The sequence below is a fragment of the Neoarius graeffei genome, chromosome 11 (assembly GCF_027579695.1).
Source record: "Neoarius graeffei isolate fNeoGra1 chromosome 11, fNeoGra1.pri, whole genome shotgun sequence".
Classification (NCBI taxonomy): domain Eukaryota; kingdom Metazoa; phylum Chordata; class Actinopteri; order Siluriformes; family Ariidae; genus Neoarius; species Neoarius graeffei.
In genome coordinates this window covers 42,103,211-42,123,416 of record NC_083579.1, presented here as the reverse complement: position 1 = coordinate 42,123,416, position 20,206 = coordinate 42,103,211, and the positions used below count along the sequence as shown (strand labels likewise).

At 41.9% G+C, this 20,206-nt stretch overlaps 1 protein-coding gene across 3 annotated transcripts in view; it reads right to left on the bottom strand.

Annotated features, from left to right (window-relative positions):
• The window catches only part of LOC132894298 (cysteine-rich motor neuron 1 protein-like), a 96,226-nt gene that overhangs the window by 55,864 nt on the left and 20,156 nt on the right, over positions 1-20,206 (bottom strand). For 2 of the 3 annotated variants that reach the window (XM_060933942.1, XM_060933943.1), the window contains exon 4: positions 1,454-1,693. The exons of the other annotated variant lie outside the window; for it this stretch is intronic. In XM_060933942.1, coding sequence (XP_060789925.1) covers positions 1,454-1,693 — 240 coding nt within the window. The remainder of the gene's footprint in view (positions 1-1,453; positions 1,694-20,206) is intronic. 3 annotated transcript variants of the gene reach the window in all.

Here is a 20,206-nt window from a genome sequence, read left to right as displayed (position 1 = left end):
TTGAACAACAATGGTGTGCATGGCAGGGTTGCAAGGAGAAAGCCACTGCTCTCCAAAAAGAACACTGATGCTCATCTGCAGTTTGCTAAAGATCACGTGGACAAGCCAGAAGGCTATTGGAAAAATGTTTTGTGGATGGATGAGACCAAAATAGAACCTTTTGGTTTAAATGAGAAGTGTTATGTTTGGAGAAAGGAAAAACACTGCATTCCAGCATAAGAACCTTATCCCATCTGTGAAACATGGTGGTGGTAGTATCATGGTTTGGGGCCTGTTTTGCTGCATCTGGGCCAGGACAGCTTGCCATCATTGATGGAACAATGAATTTTGAATTATACCAGCGAATTCTAAAGGAAAAATGTTAGGACATCTGTCCCTGAACTGAATCTCAAGAGAAGGTGGGTCATGCAGCAAGACAATGACCCTAAGCACACAAGTCGTTCTACCAAAGAATGGTTAAAGAAAAATAAAGTTAATGTTTTGGAATGGCCAAGTCAAAGTCCTGACCTTAATGCAATCGAAATGTTGTGGAAAGACCTTTAAATAAAACAGGGTGCCCACTCACACCTGATTGTCATCCCATTGATTGAAAACACCTGACTCTAATTTCACCTTCAGATTAACTGCTAATCCTAGAGGTTCACATACTTTTGCCACTCACATATGTAATATTGGATCGTTTTCCTCAATAAATAAATGAGCAAGTATAATATTTTTGTCTCATTTGTTTAACTGGGTTCTCTTTATCTACTTTTAGGACTTGTGTGAAAATCTGATGATGTTTTAGGTCATATAAATTTCTGCATAAATTTATTTCTGCAGAAATTTATGCAGAAATATAGAAAATTGTAAAGGGTTCACAAACTTTCAAGCACCACTGTATGTGACTGGGGTAACCCATGATTCAAGAATAGACTCCAGAACCTCCGCTGTGTGGCCTGATTTACAAACACACCTAGAAATGAAGATAATGACTTTAAATAGTCAGATGCATGCACTGCTAGATGTCAAAAGCTCTTTTCATAGCATTCACTTATTGTTCATAAACAAAGTAATAACCTTTGTTATTACTTTATTATTAATCCATATAAAACCCCAGTGTACAAATAATGTGGAAATGATCAACAGTAAATCCAGCTCCAGAAATCAGCTTTATCAAGTTGTTTTTTTCCCCTCAATAATACATTATTTAAAATGGGTACAAATCAGTTTTAGCTGCTTGAGAAATCATAATATGAAGTTGAAACATGCCCCGTTTATATTCCATTCATTCAGTCCTGTGATGTCATATTTCGTACAAGTTTCAATGATGAACATCTGATATTGATCTACAGTAAGTGCTGTGGAATTTATGTTTCAGTCATATTACCATTGTTGCACCAAACAGTTTAGTAGTTGCCTTGAATTTCTCACCAAATACACACTGCATTTGCCTTTTTTCTGGTGCTTTTACCTTTTTCACATTTGTACGAGTGACAGCAGTTGCCTGGTGCTCCAGTGGCCTCAATGATGATTACAACTTTGTGGCCACTGGGACATTCTGGCTGAAGTGGGCATTGAGCACAGGTGCACTGTGGAGACAATGTGGGACAACAGCCTCCAGGGGGCGTGTAGCTGCGGGTCAGTACAGAGTCAAGAGGGCACTCGGGCACGGCCAGAGTCGGGCATGTGATCCCTGCACATTTCAGCTCCACTGAAACACATAGGAGACAGAATGAGTATTTATTATTATTATTATTATTATTATTATTATTATTATTATGCTACTTTTAATGGCCTTTAACATTTACATTATTTTATACCATTTTAATTATTGTAATTTTATTCTGTTTTTACACACTTTCTACACAGTGAATATAAAAAAAAAAAATCTACACACTCCTGTTAAAATTTAAGGTTTTTGTGATGTAAAGAAAATTAAACATCCCCACCCCCCCAACTACCACCACCACCTTTAATGTGATACAGCAAGCAACCAATAAAATTCAAATGAAAAACAAATTGAAATACAATAAGGCGGGGGGGAGAGAGAAAAAAAAAATCTCACAATAAACTAATACAAGTGTGCATACTACTTAACTAATACTTTGCTGTATTGCAACAAAAGATGCTTTAAGTCTCAGTCTTTTTGGGGATAAGAGTCTACCAACCTGATCTCACAATTTTATTCCTATTATTATTATTATTATTATTATTATTATTATTATTGTGACTATACACTCCAAGTACTTTTATTTGCTATGATAGATGATCAAAGCCTCTTTATTTGAAGCATGACTGAACCTTTTGGAATGGTTTCCAGAAAGACTTTCATGTTTGCAGCAGTGTGTATATCATCAGATGCCTCTCACTGACAGCTTTATGTGATCCTCGCCACCTGAGCACGAAAACACCAAGACACATACTTGAGATCACTGTACTTCCTGTTCTTCCAGGAAGCAGTGTACTGTTTCCATAAACAACCACACTGGCTGGTAAGAACATAAACCCATTTGTTCACATATACTGAATATTTCTTCAGCCATTTATTCATTCAGCTCCTTCATGCCTTTTATTAACAGCTCAACAGCTTGCTGAAACAGCCTATTTTAAGTCTATTTTGATCCCATTGTTATTTTTATAGTTCAGATTTGCCCGTCCACAAAGCCAGTGCAGCCATGCTGATACCCTATTGGGTATTCTGGGGTGTACTTTGGATGCCACTCAGGAAAAAGAAAATCGGTGGATTATTTCTCCGTGTGTTGCTATTGAGGCAGTCGCTCAGTGATATTGTGGTAGAACAGAAGCTTCCTCACAGAGCTTGGGTTACACAGCTCTTAAACAGAGTTTATTTGGGGTTATTTTCATAGTAGTGCTTAGTTATATGTGGAGTACAAATGAAATCGAGTATTTTGTATATACTGCATGTGAGAGGCACAGACTGAAATGCTGTCTGGTTTTTTCAGGTCATGCCTCAGCAGATTTGGAGATACATAATGAAGTAATGTGGGTATTGCTTGATTTGGAGTATTTATTTTTGTAAAGGATCTCCGGTTATTTTTGGATTAATTTCTCCAGGTGCATATCATTTAACGTTTCAATGGAGGAAAAAGCTGGACAGTTTCTCCATGTTGTTTTAAACCACCAGCTGTGCAGCACTGCTGGGTGAAGAGCTTGTCTACGGGAGAAAATAATTCATCATAACGATGTGACGAGGCAGATGCCCTGCTGAGTCAGAACATCACAGTAGTGAGACTTCTTCCCCCTGGGAATGTTGCAGTTGCATTTCCCAGGGCTCCCAAAGGAGTTAATTCACACATACATGAGACATGACTCATGCTAGCATCAGAATGCTGTATTCAATTCATACTGCCAGTGTATGTGGGCCATCTCATCCTAGCAGTCTTCAAACAAGCAAGGATATTTGTATTCACTTTGACAAGAGTTGGTAATAGCTACAGAACGTCACACTCATGTAAACAAACAATGCTAGCATGGCTACCAACGAATGAAAACTAGCATGGCAGCAACACTAGTTGTTATCTTCAGGAGCACTGTTTATGCAAATCAGAGGAGATCAAAACCAAATCAGACGACTGCTGACGGATGTGAACGTGGTTTACCTGACAATAACTTGTGGTATAGCACAGGAACAGAAATATCACAAAACCACAAACATGTAATTGCCTCATGAGTGTGAGGAAAAACAAGCCAATGATATTCTCCAAAATCTTTATGCCCGAATTCTCAATCAATGAAGAAAATGTACAGCTTGACTGGACTGTTTGAAGGGAAAAAGTTCATTTTTTTAATAGCCAGTATGTCAAATGGTAGCTAACTCCTGTGCACCTAGCAATGCTAACAATTCTAACCAACCAACACCAGCAGTGGTAGGGAACTAAAAATCTCACAGGACTTTATTACAAAGCAAAACAGAACAGTGAAGACCATGCTTGGATATCAGTAAAGGCCAGATTTCACGTTTATAGTTTTATAAATGGGCTACCAATAAGTTGACTGGCCTAGTAAGCAAAACCACACATCAGGATAAATGCTACAATCGGGAGACATGAGAGTAGCCAGCTCTGGGGGGGGGATAAAATACACAGCTGTACTAAGAGAACTTTGGCAACATGAATTGACAATATGCTGTGCTGACAAAGTAAAATGCAATGATTTTTCATAAATTTCCAAGTGCAGTAAATGGACAGCTGCTGAGGAAAGATATTACTGTAGCTCTGTGCTGATGCTTATCTTCTAGCTAGGTTTCTAAAAGCAAGCGAAGCCACTCTGCTGTAAACTAGCTTACAGCCATGCTATTTTCTGTTAGCAACTTGCGAAATTGTTATTGTAGCAAAGAAAGAGTATGACAAATGTCATTGAGATTTTGGCAATTTCAAATATTCGGTCTCCAGTTAAGAAATGTTAGTATATTGGTCCTGTCTTGCGCTTTAACGTTTGTCTTGTTAATGTCAGTCCTATGTTTGTCTATGTCTTTACATGGGATAGAGAGAAACGTAATTTCAATTTCCTTGTATGACCTGTGCATATGAAGAAACTGACAATAAAGCTGACTTGTATAATGCTAGCTAGGTATTTATTTCTAATCTAATGCAGTATAATAAAGCGGTAGCTACTTTTATCATCTATATCATCATTTGATAGTGAAGTTATGGCAGTCCTTGGTAATGCTAACTCTGACTGAATTTGCTGGCCTATGCAAATTCTGAGGCTGTGGCTTTCTGTACATGGGCAGAAAGAGAGGATGAGTTCAAGCAGTTTAAAAAAAAAAATTGTTCCAATGTTGTACTTCATCGATTCAGTGAGCTAGAGCACCAATCTTGATGAATATTGACTAATGCACTTTTAATGCAGCTTGTGCTGTGGTATCTTCCAGAAACTGGCTTTGCTGATGTCGTTCCTAGGCTCTGACCCTGTTACCCCATTTCCAAACTTGCAACTCGACTCCCACTGAGGATGTTGACTACACTCTGACATTTACGGAACTGTAAAAAGATACCCTCTGTATATCTCCCTCTACACACACACACACACACACACACACACACACACACACACACACACCATCCTCATCACCAGATTAGAAATAATAATAGAGCAAGTTAGCAAAGTCATGATAGACTCAATGTCTCCGAGTCATGTTTGCTCACAATCTCTGCTGTGGTGAGGGCTGCATATAGGATTATAAGATTTCCTGCTGGCAACACTGGTTTATCATCTATATACAAAGGGAGGATAACTACAAGGACCAAGACAGGTGGGAACTGGAAACTGGATCATTACTGCAAAATGCCCACTTAAAAAAAAAAAACGTGGTACTCACAAACACTCACTCACGAAAGTACAACAGCATTGAATGTGTTTTACCTTTTATTAGACGGTATGTACAGTACAAAAGTCTCAGGCACCCTATTTTTTCATATAAACTTTGTTATAGATTTCTATTTTATTTATGACTTCTACATTATCGAGTCAGTACAAAAACATTTTAGATTTCCAAACGTTCATTTTCCAGCACAAAATTAAATGTTACAAAAAAAAAAAAAAAGTATCTGAGCAGCATATTACATAAGAGACCACTTTTCAGATTAAACAAGAAAACATAATGAAGGCTATTGGGTTTTGCTGCACAATTAAGAAGCAAGTGTGACAAAGTGTCCAGAAGAACTGTGGCTGGTTCTGCAAGATGCTCAGTAAAACCTACAGCTCATTTCCTTATAAAACTGCACTCATTGTACCGGAGTACAATGAGTTACTATTTTTTTTTTAAAGCAAAGGGTCGTCTCACACCAAATACTGACTTTGCTTCATTTATTATGGCTTACTGCTGTTTATAGTATTTTTTTTAATGTTGAAATATTTAATTTTATTTTTAAGCCATTTTTGGTCTACAGCATTTCTTTAGATGTGCACAAGACTTTTGCACAGTACTGTATATATAATTTATGGATGGTCAAAAGACTAATCAATACTCCTTGTTATCTTGTTCAGTGTGACATAATTTTAAGTAGCTTAAAAAAAAGTTGGAAAATTGTCATGAATGGGGAATAAAAGTCAGGCAGGAGAGCAAATTCTTATGTATGGGTGTGTGTGTGTGTGGGGGGGATGTATACGCGTGTTTTGTTCATCTGAGAAAGGTAATATTTGGGTAGGAAATCTGACAGTTGAGATTGAGGCAGCAGCAGCCGTTGAATAAATAGTGAAGGACTGTGAGGTGTGTGTACAGCACTGTTTTCTTTAGCGGACTGTGAAACAGCAATAGCAACGCACAAAGCTCACATTGATCAACTTTCTCAATGCATACCAACATGGAGAAAAGGAAAAACGCCTCATGCATTGAGGTAGGCTGCAAGCCCCTATTTCACAGCTTTTGGGCTAAGTCCTACACTTCAGTCAAATAAACAAACAAACAGTCAGAGGCCTAATTTGGGAGATTTCTCCACCTTTCAAATGGCTTTCATTCAAGTTAGACGGTTACAAGTACAGTATATATTGAGAATAACATCCTCTCTGGAAAATGCCACGAGAATGTTAAGGAGGATGATCAAAGACGTTTAGTATGTGTCACTGCAAGGTGTGAGTAAATTGAGTTATCATCAAATTATGTGTAGAAATTTGTAGCCAAACATTATAGTCATTGAAATGGGATGGCTGTAATGGTGGTCCAAATGAATCCATTAATACACCCACAAATATTAGGGATGCATCAGTACTGATACTGGTGTCAGTATCAGTTCAACACCATCCTCATTTGCTTTGTGCAAAATATCATGAGGCAAATTACCGTACCATCATCCTTAAATACATGTAATCTGATAAAACCTCTTAAATATAAAACTCAGCATGAAGAGTTCATTACTACAGAATGGCAACCAGCCCTGCAGCAAATGCTAGCTAGGTGAGAAAAAAAAATGTCTATAAGCAACAATATATGAGCGAAAGTAACGGTTCTTATCCATTATGTAGTTCTTGACAATCAATCAGTCACTATCAGTGAGGGATTCCAATGCAGTAAAACAAAAAATGTCCTTTCCTTAGAGCTGAGCAGAAGCACTTTTCCAAAAGTGAAACAAACTTAATTCTTCTTCACTGCAATCCTACTCAATTCAGCTAGCTAATGCACTTCAATTAAAATCAATTCACTAACATTATAAGGACAAGTCTAGTACTCTAATGCCGCTTTTCCACTACCAACGCGGCTGAGTTGGGCTGAGCCGTGCCGTGCTGAGTCGGGCTGAGTCGAGCCGAGCGGGGCTGTTGGAGTTGCATTTCGACTACAACCGCGCTGAACCGCGCTGGCTGGAAGTGGGTGGACACATTGGGTGGAGTTAGCGAAAGTGGGTGGACGTCACGTGATGTCGTTAGGCGGCGCAAACAGTGACATTAGTGACCTTTTAAGCGGTAGCCTCACAACCCGGAGAGTAAACAATAAACATGGAGGACATGGAGTCGTTAGTGTTGCTGGTCTTGGTGCTGTGGCTTGTTGTCGCCGACAATGCCAACAGATACTGGTAAGAGCGTATAGATGAGGCGAGGCGCATAAGGCTTCATAATTCTCGTAATTCTCCTTCTTCCGGGTTTACGGTGTTTACAGATCCCAGCGTGCTCGCGGGGTGTGTGTGGGCGTGTGAGGACACTCCTCCTCACCAATCAGTGCACAGGGGAGTGTCTGCTCACGCCCCTAGCCTCACTCAGCTCGGTTTGGCTTGCTTCAGCCCTGCTCCAAAACCGTGCGAGTTTTGGGGGCTGAGCAGGGCTGAAGCGAGCTGAGTCGTGCTGTTCTTAGATAGTCGAAAAGCGAGCCGTGTCGGGCTGAAGTGAGCTGAAGCGAGCTGAAAAAGGGTAGTGGAAAAGGGCCATAAGTGAATGAACATGTATATGTGCTTCTCATGGCCACTATTTAAACTGGTGAAATATAATCAGAACTACGTAAAGACACTGTTCTGTGACGCCCCTGATTGATTAATACTAAGGACGTTACTCATATCAATCATCCTTTGTACCTTTAATATACGTGTTTCACTTGGAAATGCGGATATAGCATACCTTTAAATTATTTCACGTACATACTTGTACTGGTAATTACCTTTTTGAGTAAAGTTTTAAAAAAGTTAGACTACATGAACTTTCTAGGTAAAAAAAAAAAGACTTACTAAAGGTAAAAAAAAAAAGAAAAACTTGTACACTGTTAGGGTACTACCCTAGTGACAAGGACATTTGTACAGTTTAGTAGCTTTTTTGTGATTATATGGTTAAAGGCACAATATGTGGGGGAGGCAAGCAGGATGAATTTAACAGCAAAAAGTATTTCAGGACCACTGTGTATCCAGTGGGAGGATCTGGGATAATTAGCTAGTCACTGACTATGGAAGCAATCTTTGCACCACAATAGTGGCTATTCTCTTGTGGGAACCAAAAAAGATACAAAGACCTCTTTTGACATGCTTGATAAATTGAATCTACCTAAATGGCCTCTAATTTGCTTGCTATTGGTAGAATGAGAAGGTACTATGAAATGCTTAGCAACCAGTAGGTCCAGGCAACACACACACACGCATGCGCACCGAAAGAGGAAACGCCACATGGAATGGGCTAAGTTGGACATAGAAATTAGTTCATTACTGAAAAATAGCCCATTGTAGACAATGCATACACATCTGGCACATCCAACGCTCATTCATGAAAGAAAAACATTTATAAACGTGCTTTTCTTTTTAGCAGCGGACACAAAGGCGGCAGTTTTCCTCCACGCTCTCTTTTCCCGCGCGTCTCCTGCAGGCAGAGGAGGCTGTGTTGACAAGCCGAGGTTTACTCATGGAAAAAAAAGAAGTGCACAATGCAAGCACTGTTCAGAGCCTGACTTTGGATACTAGTCAGTGAGGAACAAAGCTGCCTCAGTGCAGCTGCTCTTGCGTGGGCTTCATTTTATATAGTTTGTATACGCAAAAAAACAGACACTCCGATATCAGATACTCAAGTCTGTTTTTGTTTTAGATCTGAAGGTGATGTCAGTAGAGTGAAATAGTGAAACAGGAACGCTTGGCGGATGGTACGCTACTTGAGAGATGTTATTGAGATGAATAAGCATGATGAAATATTGTAGGCAGCAATAGAGGTTTGGATATTAGTGGAATCTACAAAGAAGAGGAACATGGGATGGGCTACTCCACCTCCTCCATAAATACACCAGAGTATCCACTTTCCTGCTTGGTCAATATTTGAGAATAAAAATGTCAGTAAACTGGACTGGAATAGAAGTTTGAATGTAATTTGGCTTTTCTATGTGCGAGTGTGTGTTGTGTTTTGGTGCACAGTATAGTACACCCTTCCCCTCTTTGTTAGATATGCAGTGTGACCAAAGGTGACCCAAGCCTTTATGATGCTGAACAAATTAAACAAAAGTCCTTTCCTGACAAGAGAAAAAAGCCTTTTGTGCTATTGTTGAAGTCTGAGATAAAACTACTTAATTTCAGAGTTGAGTACAAAAGATGCGAACATTTAGTAAGCAGTATCATAAGTTTAACGATCTTTAGTTTAACATTTAACCTCAACTAGCACATACTATGGGCAACAAAACACTACGAGAACCTCTCTAATAAGATTTTAAAATATATTAAATTTTAATGTTTTTGAATAATTTAGAATAAATCAACGCTGACAGCATAGCTGTTATTTTCTCATATGTTTAGATTTATCTTTAAGCTGACATCTGGAAGGTTCTATAGGTATTTCTGTTAGATATTAGATATAATTTAAACCAGAGTTTCTCAAACCTTTTGGAGCCAAAGAACCCATTAACTGTAGAATAATTTCCACATACTCCCTCAGCGATTTATTTCATGAATATTCTTGAAATAATAAATAATGCTTACAGTAATAATTTTTGGCTATTTATTAGCGCTATAGAGGATTCTGTTCCTGAACGTTCCATTATGCACCAACATTAGGTCCAAGTTGACATTATATATGGACTCAGACTTGTCATGGACTCCCTGGCTCTGCTTCAGTCTCCTGGGGATCCCTGGACCTCACTTTGAGAACCTCTGGGTTAAACCAATATGATGTATTGAGTACACTCACTAGGCAACAAACCACTCTACAAAATTCACTGTGCGGGATCTGAATGTAAGTGGTCATGAGTCTAATAACAGTTATTGTTAGGTTCTCTTTCCCTCTGTCTCTGTTTCACACTCTCCCACTTTCTGTCAGTAGATCGAAAAAAGGTCACAATGTGAAAATAAGAGGTGCTTTCAGCTACTTCATGCTCTATGGCATGAGAAAAACTTAGAGAATGATGGTGAAAGGAGGGGAACAGTTAGTACACCATACAAACAAACCCACAGACACTCTGTGACCTGCACTTCGGCAGACAACACAAACTCCGTGAAGGCCACATTGTGCTTTTGCCAGCCAGCAGTAGTCTGGACAGCACAACAGCCACAGCACAGAGACGCCAATCATGCAGAACTAATGCAGAGTGTAAATGGGAGATAGGGAATAAGGGAAAAGGATATTTACAGGTGGGCTGAGGCTAAAGTAATTCATCTGGCAGTTTCACTTCACAGCATGACATCCTAGAGACACTATTTTACTAGAAAAGAGTTGAACATGCCAAAATTGCAGAGTGGGCCAGGGCAACTCACTGGAAATAAAGTTTATAGACATGGAGATGATAAAAATGAATTATGCTTCTATAGTCTAGTATTGAGATCTTAAAGTCCAAGAATGATCTGAGGTTTTAACTACTGTGCATGCCATTTTCTACGTGTAACTTCTGTATAGTGACTAGGTGAATGCCTGTCTTGGAATTCGACTTTAGACTATAGCTAAAGGTTTCACTGGATACTAAAGCTGGATTACTGCAGTCTCATGAGAAAGGTCAGAGAAGAACAGCCAGACTAGTTTGAACTCACAGGAAGGCTATGGCAGTTCAAATAACCACTCTTTACAACCATGCTGAGCAGAAAAGCATTTCAGAATACACAACATGCCAAACCCAGAGGAAAATTGCCTTCAACAGCAGAAGACCACATTGGGCTCCAGGTCTGTGAGAACAGGAATCTGAGGTGGCAGTGGGCGGAGGATCACAGAAACCGGACAGTTGTAGATTGGAAAAATGTTGGCTGTTTTTCTTCCCCACTCTTCTAGTTGAGTTGCACTAAGACTTGCTCTCAGCTCAAACCAGTATGGCCTTTCATTTATTACCATTATTTACATTAATTATTAATAATAAAGATCAAATAAAGACTAGCTCAGCAGCTGAGGAGGTTTGCCTTCACTATAGCTTTTTTGGCAGAATATCAAAAGATATAAAAGAGTTGCTTGTGTGACTTGACTACAGTGTGACCGTCACATTTGGTTCCAATGAATGTCTCAAAAATAGACAAGTTGTTATTTTTAGTTACATTGTAGATATTGGCATATCATAAACCTCCTTATATTAGCTCACTAATAGACTAATTTTTCACTGCCAGTGTTTATTTTCACTTGCCCCCAACTGGAAACCTGATTGATCAGGGGATATGAAAGTGCTTGATGTCACTTGGCATTTCTGATCCCCCCCCCCCCCCCCCCCCCCCCCGCCCCCCGAAGCTGATGTTAAATACAATGACGTGAAATCTGATAATTTTTTTTTGAAAATTGTTACTTAGATTTGGGGCACAGTAGTAGCATTGTTTTCCTTGGCTACAACTCCCTCTAACTCGAATCCCAAAGAAAATGCTAATAACTTAATTTGATTAGCATCAGGCATCCAGGCTAATTAAGCGATTATTTACAATGATGCCTTGTGACTGTGCCAACTAGCATAGCTCAATGGGTGAGTTTGTTTCCATTTGCAAGGGCGTACTGGAAGACAGAAGCGTTTGTCAGCCAATCATGGCCGCGGTTCATTAACATGAATGATTAAAAGCGTTACACCTACTAAAAGGGTCTGTACAAGAATGAATGGCCTGGGAAAAGAATGCCAATATTTCAAGATGGTTTAAGGAACTCTGAAAAAATACAAAAGTCCAAGTTTTGTTCCAGAAAGCTGAGCCAGAACCAAAACCAGCTACCCCTAAAAACCAACAGTTCTTTGACACAATGCCAAATGCAATGGTATCCCAGGACTGGTAAGTTTTTAGACATGTCTGTTATTCATTACATGTTTAAAAAAAAAAAAGGGAGCACATGCAACTTTAACTTCAGCATCACTCTGAGTAATTGGAAGATTACTAAACACGTTTCCATCCATCACTGACTTCTTTACTCATCTGGAACCAAATAGCGTTCACATGCTTACCAGAAAATCCACTTTAATTCCCTCAAAACACACAATGAGAGACCAGTCATTGTAACATAAATCACTCTTGGTAAGACCAAGAGCTGTGTATTTGTCTCTTCAAAAATGACTTCAATCAGTGCTGACACCTAAACAGCTAGCAACGAAATCAGCTTTGAATGAAGGAGTCTACAGCGTACTTAGAAAACATCTTTCTTTCTTGCATTTCTAAAGAGCATTTAACACAGCTATAAAATTTTCATACTTTTTACTGTCGGTTGGTCTGAAAAAATCTGATTCCTGTGAATTTGCTAAATCACACAAGCAAAAATTATTACAGATAATGTCTTTGAAACAGATGCAAATACAGATATAAACAGGAGGTGCACTATTAGGAGGACATCCAGTTGATACTAGAGGAGGACAGGATCCTACAGGACGCAAAATATGTTGAAGCTCATGGTTAGAAAGGTGATGCTCATTCGCATGCTATACATTTACAGCCTTCATTCAGTCATCTTTAGTAACTGCCTGGTCAGGGTCAGGGTGGTGGTTTAAAGTAGACTACTAGTGTGTATTAGTTTTACTAGTGTGTAATTTCACGTGTTCATGTGTTGTTTGCACGCAGGTACAAACAACACATTGCACAAATGGAATTAAAAACAAACAAACAAAAGAGAATTCACAGACCATGAGGACATCTTGGAAGGGTTCATCATTAATTTAAAAAAATAACCTTCTGGATTACATTACATTATGTTACATTAACAGCATTTAGCAAACACTCTTATTCAGAGTAATGAACAACATACCCAGAGCAGCCTGGGGAGCAGTAGGGGGTAAGGTACCTTGCTCTAAGGTGGGGTTTACCTTAGACCGTATCAGCGGATCATCAGATTAACGTTTTTAAAATGATTAGTGTGCACACAGCAACACCAATACATGATTTGCGTGCACACAGCAACACCAATACACGGATACGCTCGGCTCCGCAGGCATCCTGCGCTCCAAATCACTCCGCCCTGAACAGCGAGTGCCCTCTGGAGGGTGCGCACTCCGGCCCTGCACAGCTCACACAGCGCGCGAGTGAAGTGCACAAGCAGTGATTCGGGACTGAGCCGCTGTGTGTGTGATCCCAGCGCATATCACTTACCACTTGCAAGTGGAAGGATGGCAAGCCTAAAGACAATCATAACTACACAATGGGCAGTATTTGCATCAGTATTTGCAGTATTTTCATACTTTTATACTCTTTAGTGAAAGGTGATACAAGGCGGAAGTCCGCGCCGTTTTTCAGCAGTCGCGTCACATGACCAACGCCAGCGAATCAGGAAGGTGGATGTCACAGTGACGTTGTCCAATGACGACGCCAGCTAGAGCTCAGCACAGCGTATCCGCATATTCTCAATGTTTACACAGCACCGGAGCTGACACGATCTGGATTGAATATGTGGACGCTGGCAGATTCCCGTTTCCCGGCGTTTCCAGGCGGTTTAATGTAAACGGACAGTGCATCCGCGAAGAAAACGAGACAGATACGGTCTAATGTAAACTTGGCCTAAGACACTTTAGCCATTCCTGAAATGTCCTTGAGCATGATACCTGACCCCCTATGGATTAGGCTTCAGCTAGTTCTAGTTTAAATCTGAATACAGATATGGATCTTTGCAGCACTGAACAGATACAGCTAGTATATCTGAGTCATGTTACAGCCTTACCCAATATAGGCATAATGCAGATCGACAATTACCATATGCCAGTCCACTTCTCTTATGCGCATAACTTGAAAAGAACCAGCTCTGACCAGATTTTAAGCACCATGAATTCTTACTTGTCATTTTATCAGACACACCTCCCTTTTTTTGGTTGTTGTGTTCTTTCTTAATCCAGCAGTGACCTTGCAATGTTTAACTAACTTGTCAGCACCAGGTTTGGGTCACTTCTGTATTGAGAATAATGTTTGTTCACCAGTGGTCCAGTAGAGGTCCCTTTCCATTAACTGCTAATTTAGGGATGTTGGGGGGGGGGAATAGTAATAGATGAATTTCAGTCAGGTATGCCTACTGTCACATCCACTGCCCGTTTTCTGTCTCCTGCAGATTCATGCACTTCATTACACACCTTGCACTACATTTCCCGGAATGCATTTCACCACTCCCCATCACCTGAGTATTAAATCTCATCTCATCTCATTATCTCTAGCCGCTTTATCTTGTTCTACAGGGTCGCAGGCAAGCTGGAGCCTATCCCAGCTGACTATGGGCGAAAGGCGGGGTACACCCTGGACAAGTCGCCAGGTCATCACAGGGCTGACACATAGACACAGGCTACGTTTACATTACATCGAATCAGCGGATCATCAGATTAACGTTCTTAAAACGATTCGCGTTTACACTAAAACCGTTAGCCGTGCACACAGCAACACCAATACACGGATACGCTCGGCTCCGCAGGCATCCTGCGCTCCAAATCACTCCGCCCTGAACAGCGAGTGCCCTCTGGAGGGTGCGCACTCCGGCCCTGCGCAGCTCACACAGCGCGCGAGTGAAGTGCACAAGCCACGATTCGGGACTGAGCCGCTGTGTGTGAGATCCCAGCGCATATCACTTATTACTTGCAAGTGGAAGGATGGCAAGCCTAAAGACAATCGTAACTACACAATGGGCAGTATTTGCATCAGTATTTGCAGTATTTTCATACTTTTATACTCTTTAATGAAAGGTGATACAAGGCGGAAGTCCGCGCTGTTTTTCAGCAGTCGCGTCACATGACCAATGCCAGCGAATCAGGAAGGTGGATGTCACAGTGACGTTGTCCAATGACGACGCCAGCTAGAGCTCAGCACAGCGTATTCGTGTATTCTGAATGTTTACACAGCACCGGACCAGACACGATCTAGATTGAATACGTGGACGCTGGCGGATTCCCGTTTCCCGGCTTTTCCAGGTGGTTTAATGTAAACGGACAGTGCATCCGCGAAGAAAACGAGACAGATACGGTCTAATGTAAACGTAGCCCCAGACAACCATTCACACTCACACCTACGGTCAATTTAGAGTCACCAGTTAACCTAACCTGCATTTCTTTGGACTGTGGGGGAAACCGGAGCACCCGGAGGAAACCCACGCGGACAACATGCAAACTCCGCACAGAAAGGCCCTCGCCGGCCACGGGGCTCGAACCCGGACCTTCTTGCTGTGAGGCAACAGCGCTAACCACTACACCACCGTGCCGCCCACGAGTATTAAATCATGGACACCTATTCACAATCAGGCGGCGTAGTGGTTAGCACTGTTGCCTCACAGCAAGAAGGTTCTGGGTTCGAGCCCAGTGGCCGACGAGGGCCTTTCTGTGTGGCGTTTGCATGTTCTCCCTGTGTCTGCGTGGGTTTCCTCCGGGTGCTCTGGTTTCCCCCACAGTCCAAAGACATGCAGGTTAGGCTAATTGGTGGCTCTAAATCGACTGTAGGTGTGAATGAGAGTGTGAATGGTTGTTTGTCTCTATGTGTCAGCCCTGTGATGATCTGGCGACTTGTCCAGGGTGTACCCCACCTCTCGCCCCATAGTCAGTTGGGATAAGCTCCAGCTTGCCTGCAACCCTGCACAGGATAAGTGGCTACAGATAATGGATGGATGGACCTATTCACAATCACAGCCACTTTACATAAGGACTCTGCACACACACACTCACATTGTGAAGTGTTGCTGTTGCTGTTCATACCAAGCTGTTTGCTTATCTTGCCAGTTTCCAAGTGTTTGACCTGTTTTGCTTACAACTTTGTATTTAGTCTACAATATCCTGCTTGTGCTTCAGTTTACCTTTGCCTGTTTTGACCATGATTCTACTTGCTGTTCTGGATTTGCTTACTTGACTGAACTCCCATTAAAACCACCTCTAACTGCACTTGCATTCCCTATTCTCATGCTTGGTTCTCATGACACCTACAAAGTGACCTGTGCTGTAGTTCTAGATGTTCCCAGGGTTGGGCTGTGAAACAGAACTAACAACTGTACATATTCAGATATAATTTGTTTTCTATATAGTCCATGATACATTTTGAAAAGGCAGTATTCAAATTTCAGTCACTACGTTTACATGCACATAGAGAGAATCGAATTTCTGCCGTTGCTCGACTGAAATCGAAGTTCAAAATGCCATGTATACACCTTAATTCGGCTGAAATTGAACTGAACTTGATTTGTCGGAATCGAGCTACACGACCTAGTTTATGCGATTTCTGCCGAGCTACTTTGTGCATGTATACCCTATTGAGCTAGTTGTCGAGCTACTTCCGGAAGTGACGAGTGACGAGACCACAAGCGGGAAACACAACAGCCTCGGTCGGCATGACAACAGTAGTAGCGAGCAGCAGAAGAGGTCAGGAGGAACAAACGAAGAAGAGAAAATGGCGATGTAGAGCTCTCTGAAGTGTGGGTGGAGCACAGAGGACGGCAGGACAAAGCTTCTGGTACTAATAAGCTTTTTATTGTCAGACTTTTCAGTTTAACAGCCTACTTTTATTCTTGAGAGAAAAACACACGCGCACGCACGCGCGCGCTGTGTTCTAGTCCCAGGATGAGCTGTCCCCTCTGCTCTCCCTCTGCCTCCTTAAATAGGGCGCAGTTACTGGGAAGACACACAAACACAGGTTAATTACCGTCAGGTGAAGTGATTCTGCCACTCACCTTCCCTGGCTCCGCCCTCCTGTCACAGACCGGCGCTTGACCACGCCCCCACTGCCACAGGCAAGCAGAAACGTGCACTTCTGGAGCAATGAGGAGACAGAGTTCATGCTCATTCAGCTTAAGGAGTTGAATATATTAAAATTCATGGACGGGAGAAAAACGCGCAATGGAGAACACGGAACTGATAACTTTGTTTACACTCTTGAATAGCTCTTCTTCATGACGACAACCGGAAGTGTACCAACACGATGGGGCGTGTTGCGCCACCTGTGGCTCGGGTGCACAATGCACCTCACACAATAGCCCGATTTCATTGTGTGCATGTAGGATTGGATTTCTCTGGCACCCTGCTGGGACCTTCAGCTCGATTACCGACAGCAGCTCGATTTGGATGTGCATGTAAACGTAGTCAGTGATTTTATATGTTTTAGGAGAGTACTTACCAGCTTTAAAAATGCATTTGTGCCTGGTTAATCACTACTTGGCTTACTTTTTAAATGATCTATCTTCTGCAATAACCCAATTTGACATAATGTGACTATCTGTGGGGCGGCACGGTGGTGCAGTGGTTAGCACTGTCACCTCACAGCAAGAAGGTCCTGGGGTCGAGCCCAGTGGCCAACAGGGGCCTTTCTGTGTGGAGTTTGCATGTTCCCCCCATGTCTGCATGGGTTTCCTCCGGGTGTTCCGGTTTCCCCTACAGTCCAAAGACATGCAGGTTAGGCTAATTGGTGACTCTAAATTGACCGTAGATGTGAATGTGAGTGTGAATGGTTGTTTGTCTCTATGTATCAGCTCTGTGATGACCTGGCGACTTGTCCAGGGTGTACCCCGCCTCTTGCTCCATAGTCAGCTGGGATAGGCTCCAGCTTCCCTGCGACCCTGCACAGGATAAGTGGTTACAAATAATGGATGGATGGTGACTATCTGTGCACATGTGGAAGCTCATGTCTGTTTACATCAAACTGAATATTAGCTAATCCCAGATTGGCGCAGTGAATAATGCAGTATGTGAGTAGACTGATCACTCTTTTCCCTAAAGAGTGTTGGATTTCAAAACCCTTTTCTTCAGAAGTGTTCAAGTCTGTTCTGATGGAAAAAAATCTTAACATAAGCATGTTTTGCTTTGTTAACAGTAAATGCACATTGTGCATTCTGAAGGTAAAATGTAAGGAAATCACCATATTTGTTATGATGAGGTACCATTGGCTCCATTCACTGAGAAAAGTCAGTTTGCGCTCCAGTGAAATTCATTCCATTACATTCTACTCACATTTACTGTCACTGTCAAATCACTGGATTCAGCTGTCTAGTTATATACTGTATTTAGGAGGCCACAAGACTGTTTACACAGGGGCACTGGTTCCCTGGACTCCCCTAGAACCATCCTTGTCAATAATACAGGAAATAATTATATTTTAGTGGAACCTCAAGCAGACACAAGCAGTTTGAATGTAGATAAGTATTCCTTCTGCTGTTTTGTGTCACTGTGTCTACCACGCTACACATGAAAAAGAGAAGGAAAGGGAGAGAATTTGAGGGGAGCAGAAAGAAGGCAATAGCCAAGCAAGGTCAACGTAAAGGCTACAGAACCATCTCCACAGGGATTGATATTCCTGTGCCAGCATTAAGAATTTTAAAGCTCATAGGACTGTAGCCAACATTCCTGGACATGACTGCAAGAGGAAAAATGATCCAAGATTGAAGAGAAGGATTGTTCAGATGGTGGGGAAAGAGCCCAGGAAAACTTCAACACAATGCCAAGCTGACCTATAAGCTCAAGGTGCAACGGTTTTGATTCAAGACAATGGGCTCTGTGGTTAAAGACCAGGAGTACCCCACTTTTAACAGAGAGACACACAAAAGTATGACTGGTGTTTGCCTAAATGCATGTTGAAAAGTTAGTCATTTTGGGAGTATGTCCTTTCAACAGATGAGACATTGAGAGCTTTTTGGTAATTCACATTAACTCTGTTTACAGAAAGAAAAATAATTTTCTCAGAAAAGAACCATGTGGGCGGCACGGTGGTGTAGTGGTTAGCGCTGTCGCCTCACAGCAAGAAGGTCCGGGTTCGAGCCCCGTGGCCGGCGAGGGCCTTTCTGTGTGGAGTTTGCATGTTCTCCCCGTGTCCGCGTGGGTTTCCTCCGGGTGCTCCGGTTTCCCCCACAGTCCAAAGACATGCAGGTTAGGTTAACTGGTGACTCTAAATTGAGCGTAGGTGTGAATGTGAGTGTGAATGGTTGTCTGTGTCTATGTGTCAGCCCTGTGATGACCTGGCGACTTGTCCAGGGTGTACCCCGCCTTTCGCCCGTAGTCAGCTGGAATAGGCTCCAGCTTGCCTGCGACCCTGTAGAACAGGATAAAGCAGCTACAGATAATGAGATGAGATGAGATGAAGAACTATGTGAAACAGAGAAGAGGCTCACTGGTGTTCTGGAGTTGCTTTGCTGCCTCTGGCACTGGGTACCTTGAACCTGTGCAATGTATGATGAAGTCAGAAGACTATCAAGGAATTCTGGACAGAAACATACAGCCGAGTATTTTCAAGCCATTGGTCCAATATCCAAATCATATGTCAAAAAGCACCTGAGAATGAATTAGAAGAAAGCATTCTGATGTGCCCTGCAATGAGTCTGGATCTTAATCCCATTGAACATCTGTGGAAAGAGCTGAATTTCGCAGTTGGGAAAAACCATCCAGCAAGCCTGAGAGAACTGGACAACAGTCTGTTCAAGATGTCGTGAAGTGTAAAAATCTCAGAGTGACAGAATGTGCTTGAGTGCAGTTATTATCAACAAAGGCTATGCTACAAAGTATTAGGTTAAGAGTACTGATATTTTTGTCCTTGCCATTTTAATTTTCTTTATTATTTAAAACAATAGGTTAAGTCAGGCGGCATGGTGGTGTAGTGGTTAGCGCTGTCGCCTCACAGCAAGAAGGTCCTGGGTTCGAGCCCCGGGGCCGGCGAGGGCTTTTCTGTGTGGAGTTTGCATGTTCTCCCCGTGTCCGCGTGGGTTTCCTCCGGGTGCTCCGGTTTCCCCCACAGTCCAAAGACATGCAGGTTAGGTTAACTGGTGACTCTAAATTGACCGTAGGTGTGAATGTGAGTGTGAATGGTTGTCTATGTGTCAGCCCTGTGATGACCTGGCGACTTGTCCAGGGTGTACCCCGCCTTTCGCCCGTAGTCAGCTGGGATAGGCTCCAGCTTGCCTGCGACCCTGTAGAAGGATAAAGCGGCTAGAGATAATGAGGTTAAGT